At 36.5% G+C, this 12,164-nt stretch overlaps 1 protein-coding gene across 1 annotated transcript in view; it reads right to left on the minus strand.

The window, feature by feature from the left end:
• Positions 1-12,164, minus strand: part of GBE1 (1,4-alpha-glucan branching enzyme 1) — a 136,910-nt gene that overhangs the window by 102,545 nt on the left and 22,201 nt on the right. Inside the window, exon 2 of the mRNA XM_030954545.1 lies at positions 918-1,087. Coding sequence (XP_030810405.1) covers positions 918-1,087 — 170 coding nt within the window. The remainder of the gene's footprint in view (positions 1-917; positions 1,088-12,164) is intronic.

Here is a 12,164-nt window from a genome sequence, read left to right on the forward strand (position 1 = left end):
CAGTATTTTTGCAAAATCAAAGTCAGATAAATAAAACTACATGCTTCTGAAATGCAGTTAAATGAACAAAATAATATCACAGAAAGTCCCTGTTCAGTACTTTGGCAGACCTAACCGAAGAGAGTGTAGAGGTGAAAAGGAAAAAAAGAACAAAGCTCTCTGAAACCCTAAACAAAAAGGAGAGCAAGTATTGCAGGATTGAAGAGCAATGATCAATGTCACTTTCAGCTAAAAGTTTTAGAACATCATTTGAGTGTAGCTAGCATTCAAATAAGAAGCAAATTTATATTTTTGTTTCAAATTCAAAGGGAATAGTCTTCCCGGTCCTCAGAGGAAGCAATGCAATTCCTCCACGTAATACTGCCACCTTCCCATTCTGCAAACACCTTTCCTTCTTTTGCCCCCACAAACACTAAGTAGCTACTCTTTCAGTAACATTTAGTTTGATTTTAGGCTACCATTTTCCAGCAGAACTTTTGTCTAAACTCTCAGGATGGGTGGGAATTCTCAAGGGCCTGGGTCCTTAACAACACTGTTGCTTGATCAGTTAAAAGATGAAGCAAATTATTTCACTGGTTTTTTTTGCCTCTCTGCATACACCTTTATAAAAGTCTAGTTATAAAGCTTTAAAAAGAACTTCAGGAAGTTTAGATACAGTCTTGAGTTGCAGTGTGATCCAGTGTGAGATGAGTCATTGCCTTTGGGGTATTAAAAAAATGTATAACACTGACCATGCAACAGAAACACATCATCTTCATAAGCTACTACAACACAGAGGAAAGTATTATTCATTTAAACCATGACATACATTTTTTACTATCAGAATTTCACCACTGTGACAAAATTTTATTTAAAGGAAAAGAATATTGATGTAAAACATTGTGCAGGGGAGAAGAAATTTTCCTAAGAATACTTACTGAAGTCACCTGCAAGAAACACTGCTTCTGCTCCTGGTGCCCACTCTTTGCAGTATATTCCACCATCTGCAAGTTGGTTCACTCCAAAGGTTTTGTAACTTTTGGTAAATTTATCAAGGCCACCTTCACTTTCCTCAATGTTCTTCAAGTGGTTATAAAACAGAGAATACCTTGCAATGAAAACAGAGAAAATTTTTACAAAGATTAGCAAGCGTCTCTTATATTAACTAGTGTAAAAACCTAAAAAACAAGAAAAAGTTAAGCACACTAACAGGAGATTCACTGCTCTCTACTGGAATAGGAAAAAAAATCTAATACAAACCATGCAATTTTTCCATGGTTGTTACACAGTCTAAAATTGCAATCTTCGTGTTTGTCAGTGCTTTCTCTAATTTACAGGAACATTTTGCACTTTCAGTCTAAAACTACAATTCCTGACTGGCAGCCAAGAAATCTCAGTATTACTACACAACAGGAGAACTTCACACTCTGAACAGCCTAGCACTTTTCCTTCCACCTTATTAATATCAGATACAAGCCTCCTAGGGAGAGCTGGATAGGCCTGCCACATCTCTCACAGCCAGTTTTAATAGACAGACAATCTCAGGCCATTGAAAAGTTTGCAGTACAGCACGTCAGCATGGACAAACCCATCTGGTCCTTGCAGAAAGGGGCTCATTAGGCAACCTCTTTACAGAGACAATCAGCAAGACTCTGCAGTCAATCCCTGACACTGCAACAATTTGGAAAAAATTACAGCTTCATAAACGTAATTATTTGGACCATACCCTACTTACACCAGTAGGAATTTAAATGCCCTAAACCTCTAGCATAAACCTTTGCCTGTAACAGCTTGGAGTTTTTTGACATATTTTGCTATGTTTTCTGCAAGTAAGTTTCTGGAATTAATGGTGTACAACATAAACCAGATAGTCAACTTTGACCTCTAAATTACGAGCTATTTTGTGCAGAAGCACAGCTAAAAGTTGCAGTTGAGCATTTAATTAATGCTACCTGCACAGTTTTTTTGTTGTTTGTTTGTTTTCAGTAAGACACTCCTGAGGTAAATTAGAAATGTGTTTGTTTATTCATAAATGGTAAAGAATCTTCTGAAGTGTATAAAAACCAGTGAGAACCCCAGCAAAACCAAACTTGTCAGCCTTATTACACTTCCTATGTTTTGCAATAGGAAATAGAAACACTAAACCAGCACTATGGAATAGCACCTTGCTGCTTAAAGAAAAGTAAGTCTGTTTGCAGTGTAAGGACTGCAAACTCTGATTTGTTGCAAAGTTTTGATTTTTTTGGCCCTTAATTAGTTCAAAGTAGATTAAAATGTCTAATTACTAGTTAAGGTAAACAGCATTACCTGTATTAATTTAGAGTACTGTGACTACTATTAAGGTTAATATCCCAGTGTGTCTATTATTTTATTATTAAGACTGATGATCATCTTTAAAGGAGAAAGATTTGAAAATGCCTCCAGGATACACAGTAGCAAATACACTCATAACTATTCTTGCCCATCCACCTGCATTATTCCTTTAAAATTTGCTCATGGGTATAATGCTCAGAAGTGCATTACTAACTACTACTGCTCTGATAATCCATTTCATTTATGTCCTTGAGGGAAAATATTTTGTCAAATTTCCAACTCTAAGTATATTATATACATATACAAACTCAGTTGATTAACTTACATTTTAAACAGCTGCAATCACAAAGATTTATATAAAGCTTAAATACAGAAACACAGAGCAAGTCACAAATACCCTCAGAATTTCAACATATATCAGCTGGTAAATTCAAATTACTCTATTTTTGAAGTGTTCTCCTTGGGGAAAAAAAATAAAAACCCCTATAGCTTAGAAATTTAAGTCATTCTTTAAAATATTGTATGATACAAGAAGTATAGTTATATACATATAGATATTTTTTCTGTATATAAATATTTAGTTGGCTAAGGGAAAAACATATATAATAAGAAGCATATTTGGAGTGTTATCTGCAAATCCCTGTTTATCTGCCATACATAAGCTGTTTCAAAATTGCTGCTTGCCACATGTATTGCTTCCACCTTGCTGCACTGTGGCTGAAGCAGGATCTGTTTTACTATAGGTAGCTGCTGTGACTTCAGAGATCTAACTGAAGCAATAAGCTTGAGATAGGTAAAATAGAAGAGGGGGTTTTGAAATATGTTATCTAACCAAAATTATTCTTTTCCTCCCTACTCTTACCACAAATACGTTGTCACAGCTTTAAGAACATGATTATTTGGATGTGGTATTTCCCATACTCAGCAGAAAGGAAAAGGTATAGTAAGCTTCATTATTAAACATAAGTCAGTCACAAACCCTTGAAAGCTGCAGAAGAAGGAAATGAATCCTTTATTACCAGAGAACAACAACAGGCCACAAAGAAGGACTGAAAATCTCAGCGCAGAAAAGGAAAAGGCTGTAATCCACTTCACATCACCTAGAGGTGCAACAAATGCCAGTGGCCTACTCCTCTTCCTCCACATGATCCCTTCTAGGAATCAAACCCATTCATCTCCTTCAGAAGAAATAAGCATCTAACAATTTCAGGATTTGAATGTGGAATAGATGAAAATGGACTTTCAGAAAGCAATTATGTGATTCTGTATCTTTGGGAAAAAATCAGTAATACAGATATTGTAAACTCTTGATTCTTGTCATAAAAGCACTAAGAACACCCACTGCTTCAATTTTTGCCTTTCAGTAAATTCAGAGCTTAAGCAAACCACTACATAAAGACACCATGGCATTCAATAGATGAAATGATCATGAGTATCATTGTGAAAAAAGTCAACTCTGCTCACTTTGCAAAGAGTGGTGAGCAAGATTACATGCTCAATAAATTATTTTGGGGGTGAGAGGGAGGGAAGGCAAGAAAGGGAACATATTAGATGAATTTTTGATCAAGGATGTATACCATTCTTACAATAATGACTTTTTATACAGGACAGACTTGGAACACAGCATCATATACATTGATTAAGAATGCTCCTTCTATTTGTACAGAAGCATGCTGATTTTAATAGACTAAGTTAATTCAGGTATTATTGCTACATAGCATTGCAGAAATAAAGATTTTTGCAACAAGTAGTATTCTCTGTAATTGATTTTAAATTAGAGTCTAGAAAGAATTTATTCTTTTTAACCACATCCTGAGATTATTCAGTAAGGAACTGTAGTTTGCTCAAAGCTCACCAAAAACCTCACCAACTCCTGAAATGGATCAATTACTTTTGCTAGGAACTGTTCCAAAAACTCATCTCAGGAGATGAAATACTTCTGGACACAGAACAACATTACTTGTCACAGAGGGCCTTGTAAAACAGCAGAAAGGCCTTGTAAAGCAGCAACTGTAGCCTGCTGCTCCTCTGAAGGAAAGGACTGAGTTAAGTACATACTCATGTCCAGATTTAGGGAACTTCCAGGTTTTGCTTTCACAGTATTTCAGCTTTCATTTCTATTCTACTAAGGCTTGTTAAACACTTTTTTATCTTCCAAAGTGACACCCCAGGATTACACACAGAAAATGACAAGAATTTTTTTTTTCAACCAATTCCTAATATTTATATTGTTCACTAATAGCATACAAGTCTTAATACCAGAGATAAACACTTGATTAAGACTACATTTAGTGACCTCTTCAACACTGAAATTTATATCATGTTGAGCTATGCATATATATACTTATATGACAGACTGAATGCATTTTGTAAGTGAGAATTTCAGCATTCTGGACATGGGAAGAGTCAACATCAGCATCTAGAGCTGTAAGTCCCAACAAAAGACTGACTTCTGCCTTCACACTTTTCAAGTTCTCAGAGAGTGCAAAGTCTGTTAAGATATTGTAATTTCTGAGTGTTTATGTTGACACTGGTGAGGATTACAAGGTAAAAACTGTACCCAACTATGACTTGAAAAGTACAACCATTACCTTTGGGATAAAATACACCTAAACTGAGCAACAAGAGGATCCACAGAACTTCTGAACACAGCATCCAAAGTTGCATGTGAAGAGTTGCATGTGAAGTCCTTTACTACAGGTACAGCAACACAAATCTGACAAGTGCAAGCAGCAGAAGGGGTGCTGCTTATGGTGTACTCCTGGATCCTGGAGTTTTTATGAAAAAGCAAGGTTTTCAAGTCCCTTATTAATTTATTTAACCTCTGTTAATAGACCAGTGTTTCTTAAAACTGAAAAAAACAAATTGTTGTCTTCGGACTTACTGAAAAGATTTCAGTCTTAGCATTAGCCCAAGAACACAGAACACATAGACTGAAACAAAGTACTACTCTGTTACCAAGTGCTTTTACACCAACATTTTTGCCCTCCCCATCATTATTTCAGTGTGAAACACTGGTAATCATAAACATCACCTGAAACAGTCACAACAGTCTTTTCCTATTGTTACATTCATAATTTGTAACACAGCATTGCTTTAAATCCCATCCTTTATATGCAGCTTTGTTTGAAGCCTTACAATAGAAGTGTAAGAATTGGCTGACTTTCCATAGAAGCAGGATTAAAACATCAAACATGAATTACTATAATGGCTATCCAGTAAACAAGTATCCTGCCAAAAAAAATAGCCTTACAAAGACAATATTACATCAGCAACTACTTCAAGAATTGACGCATCAGGTCAGCAGTTATTCCTCACACTTCTATCACTGAAACACCCTCAAATATTTTGTCTTATGGATACCTATACAACTAAAACCTATGCAGTAGAAGTAAAGAGGTCTCAGTTTAATGCTAAGCTATACAGCCTTATACCAAAAAACAATGTTCTATTTATTTTGTAACTTGAATATACAAGCACCCTGGTTCTGCAGTTCCTATAACCACTGAGTTAATTGAACCCATTAAAAAAGTCTCAGGTATATGTTAAAATTGTTAGCCTTAATATGAGGCATAAGAAAAATAAAGCTAAGCTTCTCCTTCCTCCCCAAAGTCAACTGCTTTATTGAAATAAGACTTTTGGCAGATTATTGAACAGTCTGATGGTAAGTCAAAGCACCGAGTTAGAGCTCCACATAATGCCTTCACAACTTTATTCTTCCAAGCAGAAGAGGTAGTAACTCCTTCCTGACCACCTCATCAAATAACAAAGAGGTATTGTAGTATTTTAAACTTTTAAATTTAACCAGATTAGCTTTAGTTTCTCAGGCATCACAGGAATCTAAACAGAAACTAAAATAACCAAAAAGGTCCTGGCAGCATAAGAGATACTCTCACTTAAAGAGGCTGGTGCTGAACACCAAGATGGCTGCAAAACTTCAATACATTTTTATGCCCATTCTCATGGGTTTTTTTACCCAAGCTCTTGTTATTGCAGATTATAGAACAGTCAGTCATCTTACTGTAAGACCTGTGACAACAACACAAAAATTAATGATTTTAGTCCCTCTTCTGCTTATGACGCTGGTTTTAGTAGCTATTCATCTTTTAGACTTTTGTCCACATCAGCTTTTTGGTCACAGCTTATTTCTACAGTATTGGCCCAGTATTAATGCTAATTTATTCAAAAGATGAAAGTAAGTAGGAGAGACTTTGATAATGGTATCTGGTAGCCCAATTCTGCAGATACCAAAGGGAACAGGAAATGAAAGAAAATACCAAGTGAGGTACTCTCTGTAACCAAATCCTCCATTTTCCAGCAAGTACAAACATTTAAGTTAATGTCAATGTCATGGACCACAGTCCATAGCTTTATGGCGTTGTTCATAAATTGCCTCTAATATTGCTGCAATCACTTTGAAGATGCAGTTACAAAGACTTTCACTGACACCAAAGCCAGTGCAGAGTCCCTGCTCAGATTAGTGAAGCCCTGGATCTCATCTTCCCATTGAGTCTGTAGCCAGTTATTCCCTCAATCTCTCATCATTCAACTGGTTAGAAAGCAATGGATTGCAGGAAGACCGAAGTAGGAGACATAAAGCTCTTCCTAAAGTAAATTTCTGCAGCCCAGCAAATTAAAGGCACCAGGCCACTCTGAACTAGAATGATGCAATACAAGCAAATTCCTGATGGCAGCTTCTTCAATTTCATTTGTCACCAGTGAAAATATACCAAAACAGGAGCCTTGGGGTTTACTTCGTTCTTTTCTCCACCCTCTGTCACACACTTTTCATTTGGCTATTCAGAGTATTACACGGAGTAACCACACTTCAGGAAAACAGGAATAAGTAAAGGCACAGTAAATCCTGGGTAGGTATGACTACTTGAGAACAACAAATTTAATGCATTTTTAACTTTTACCAATTTTATAGTTGTAGCTGATTGACTTGCACTTTCTGCAAGCAAGTTGTATCCCATTCAGGAAATCTTTTTAAATATACATTTAAATAGATTAAGGAACATCAACAACATGCAGCCTTTGGAGTGTTAGAACTATTCTGAGAGAGATGCTTTAGAAGCACAAGACAGCCATGGATGATGATCATAAAGATCCAGGAGATGACCACTTTATTTTGCTTTTCTGCAGGATAGAAGTGAAGTTGTCACATGATTCTGAAATCATGATCTTAAGAAGTTTCCCCATAACTAAATCTGAATTCCCCAAGTCTTCTAATTGCTCCTTCCACAAAATTGTTCACTACAAACAATTTGCTGCTCTCCAACATCAGAGGCAATTAAAAACACACTTTTAGCTGAAAACTAAAGCTTCTGCAGGTTGGCCAATGGCATTAGTACCTTTCAGGAGTAATAAAATCAACAGTTGCCCAAATAAATTGAGGATAGAGTTATTCCAATAAGGAAGGTACACAGTTAAATCATTTATGTTGTAATTCCTACCAAAACTGTGGTTTTCTTACTAGCTACTAGAAGATCATCCAGCAGAGAACTCACAAAAGTGAGCAGGAAAGGCAAAAGCTTGAAAAATAATTTTTCCAAATTTTCTCTACTTGGCAGATAATTAATAACTCCCCATTCTCTTTGGATGTTTTATGATTTCAGAATGAGGTAAAGAATTTATGCATAGAACACTAATGTAGTTCACATCTCAAACTAAATGCAACATCAAAAATTAAGAATTACTTGTTTGGGATGAATAATACATAATCACTTACTCTGTTGAAAGCCATCAACACAAGACAAGGCATCTGATTCAGCATCACCTCCTTGCAAAATAATTTAAAGTATAATGACATGCAAGTCATGCCCTAACAAAAAGTACATGGAAGCACAACAAAAAATGGGCAAAAAAAAAGGGGTACTAGAGAGTTTGACATCCAATCTGCAATTTCTAGCAGAAATGCAAAGACCTGTAAGCTGTGAGGTCAAATATGGATAAATACTATTTCATAGTATTTTAGCAAGAAGAATACTTGTTGCTGACCAGGAGCCATCTTCCCTGCTTTAACCATTAAGGTAACTTAGTGGCTTTGGCAGCATTTGACAGCTGTAATGTCTTTGCCATCAGCATCAGAATAAACACGCACAATTCTCAACTTGGAACCAAATGCAGGAGAGGTTACAAGATGAACCAAATGCAAACTTAATGCAATCAATTATTAACAACTGCTCCACTGGCTTATCTAAACCAATCCCAATCCTAAAAACAATCCCCCTCCCACCCACCTCCCCCCGGCCAATATTTAGAGGCTCACTTATACACACTCCTGTTCATCTCTCACCCACTTCAGTTTATTAGACACACATGGATGCACCTCACAGGTTAAGTGTAACAAATTACTAGCGTTTAGAAGAACGAAGAGGCATTTTCTTTCCGTCAGAAGCCCAGCAAACTACTGAAAGACATCAATTGCAGGAGGAAAGAAGAAAGAGCTGTGCATGTATCAACACTTCCTACAAGAAAGCCATTTAATTTAACCCTCTAATGGAATAAAAGGTATACAGTCATTTAAAAAAATGAAACTACTAAAGCACACACTCCTCAAGGAACAAAGTAAGGAAAAAAAAACCTAAGAAAAATTAAATTAAAAAAAAAACAAAAACAAGCAAATCCCCAAACCTTATAATACTAAGCTGTGTTACAACCTTCTGGAATGGCACAGCTATGTATATTCTGTATCCGCCAAAGCACTCAAAACAGCTTCCCTATCATGAGGACACAGTCTAAATAAAACAGCAATTACAAAATAATGACAGTTCTATATATTTTTTTCTCTGAATGTAAGGAGACAAATTTACCAGCAACATACTTCATTTATTTAGGTCTGGGATTTTTTCATTTCATAGTCATTGTCCCACTATTCCTCTGCTAAGTAGTCTTTATTATGCATGAGTTCTACACTAAAGCCCCTCTTTTAGCTATAATAATTTGCTTCACTGTTATGATGATATCAGAAGTTGATGGAGTTTCTGGAATTAATGTAACTACAGAGAAACCCCATCACATCTGAGCAGAAAGCTGCAGAAGCACAGCGACAGATTTTCTTGCAATCGGTAGACTGGGGCTGCGTTAGCTCATGTTTCATATTACACAAGAGAAAATAAACTGAAAGGTCAGCTGAACAGTTACAGCATTGCCCTTTTCCAAGGTAATCAGCAGAGCATGTAGCAGAGACGTGAACACAAGCGTGACTGGAACGACAGTAGCTGATAAAGAGGCTCTTGCTGCCAAATGTAGTGGGACAAGACACTCACTGCTCTCTCTCAGTGGCTGTCAAGGAGTGAGGCACACTTTACACCTTACTTCACTAAGTCTGATTTATTGCTTTAATTTGAAATTGTATTCTTGCTAAACATTCAGGTTTCCATACTGCCGAAACACACTAAAAAACGTAACACTGAACATTAATCACATTCATGGATAAGCTATAGGAACAGTATAATTATTAATTTGTTTGTAATATGAAGACAACTGAGTCAAAAATTCATCTGGTTTACTAATGCCTTTTTATTATAAGTTCACAAATTCTTCTTGTTATTCAGTACTATTTAACTGGAAACCAAAGATTAGATTTTCTCTCCATGCTAAAAGGAGCTTATTCTTTCTCTTCTAAGCATGTATTTATTAGTAGAACATTCAAAACTGTTTCTACTCATCATATCAATAAATGCTTAAAAGCACCTTAATCTAGAAAGAACTCAGATGTTGTATTTACCAGAATTAATTTTAATGAAGCGGTAAACAACAGCTTATCAATTCCCATTTGATTCCACTGCTAGCTATTGCTAACAGACCCCCTTTGTGTTAACAGAAATCAAGATCCAGTCTGGGGGAAAGAGGCAAGGATTACTACAGCACTACTACAAAGCTGGAATCAAAACAAAGTTGCTGTGCAAGAGACTTCAGGGAAACAGAATTTTTGTAAAAATAATTTGTTATTCTCCTCTTGACAGTCAAGTGTTATTACTTCTTGCAGGACTTCAGTAACCTGAAAGCACCAGATGGCACCATTTCTAAAACATTTATTCGTGCAGTGAGAACCAGAGCACACACCTCCTACGGGTTGTAAAAGCCCTACACAGTGACAAAATAATAGACTTCAATAACACTTTAATTTTGTTTTAAAGCTGGTTTGTATATTGTGGGTTTGAGTTTTTTATTAGCTTGCCACAGCAGCAAACATAAGAGGACACGGGTTTCTTTTAAACTTGGATTTCAAGTCTGCTGCATCAGTTTGACTTCCATATTGAAAAGCTGCGAGAAACATTAACTGCAATAAATGAAGCTCAACAAAAGCCTAAGGATTTACCTTTCTAAATAAATTCACAAGAAATTAAAACTGAAAGTTTTATTTGTCTATCAAACAGGAAAAAAGCTTTTAAATCAGAACTCCTGATTTATTTGAAATAAAACACCAGATATTCCTCACTACTTTTGCCACTCATGCCACTTTGGTGGAAACACAATGGAGTAAGAATTTTTACTTGAATTCTCTGACAGAAAACTGCCCAGCTGCTCTAGTTACTGCTTCATTGCTCATCTCCATGAGTCATATTTCACCTCCCTTAAAAATAAGCTCCAGAACTTGAAAATAAAGTCATGATATAAGGGATAAGATCAACAGCTTGTATATTTAAACTATTGCATAAGTCATTATTTGAAAGACATGTTAGAAACTTAAATAAAAATTCTCATCCTTGATAAATACCAAACAAACACAACCTCCCCTTACTACAGGATTTTTTTTTTGTCAAACTTGAAGCAGATTTAAATGGACAGCCATCTTAAAAGACTCTCAAAAAGATGGTTTGAGAAAAGGCACCTATATCAACACCTGGCTTCTTTACTGCCTCTCCCAACTGTTCTTCCTATAGCAATTTTCCGTTCCATAAACCTACAGTATTCCACCTAATTAAATAACCCCTTACATTCTATTAGCTTTAGAATGTGCATGAACTCGTCCATCCTCTAAAAGACATGATTTGTTTTCTTTTGTCATGCACAAACATATACTCCCAACCCCTCTGTCATGCACACAAATATCCTGCCATTGTAGATTTCTTCCTGGCCTTTAAGCATTTGTTATCATCCACTTTTCATTTACCTCTGTATTTTATTGTAACAAACAAAACTTCACAGTACTCCAGGAGAGAAAAGCCTGCATGAGATTTTTACACAGCACCATAGCTAGACAAACAAGTATTAAACATGGAATGAGAAGCAAGGACTATTGCTTTTATTACTGACCACTATGCCAGCTTTGATCAGCCGTCACTGGTTTGATCAGGGAGTGCTGTCTCTGCTGGCTCAGGAGCTGTGGGGGCTGTTCACACAGACCACACATTTCAACTCCCCAGCACTGCTCTGCTTGCTGGGTTCCCTGTAATGCCTGGGAAAAGCAGCCTTTTGAGAAGACCATTATAAGAGAGAAAAAGTCACCTCTAGTGATTGGGAAATAAGATCTGGGATATTTGGAGAGGGGAGAGTAATACCATTATCACACCAGCTCCAGTCACCTCAGCAGAGGCACCACAGTGGCTTCACAGCACAAACTTTTCTAAATTTAATTCTTAACTGCTTTCACTGCAGACAGGACCAACAAGGGAAGCCAAGCACTCAAACATTTATACAGTCCACAATGCCAAGTCTTCATAATTTACTGTCAATGTACTAGAAGTATAATTAGAACTTGTGTACTTGAGAAATGTCTGTAACTAGTCCCAGGCAATCAATTCCCACAGGAGCCAAGCAGGCTAAAAGCAAGTATTGTTGTTAAGGGCTGCTAGGAAAAGTTTGTGACATTCATGGCCAAGAATTTTCAAGGCGCAGTCTAAACACTGTTTATTCCAGACTTC

This window comes from Camarhynchus parvulus, chromosome 1 (assembly GCF_901933205.1).
Source record: "Camarhynchus parvulus chromosome 1, STF_HiC, whole genome shotgun sequence".
In the NCBI taxonomy this organism is placed as follows: domain Eukaryota; kingdom Metazoa; phylum Chordata; class Aves; order Passeriformes; family Thraupidae; genus Camarhynchus; species Camarhynchus parvulus.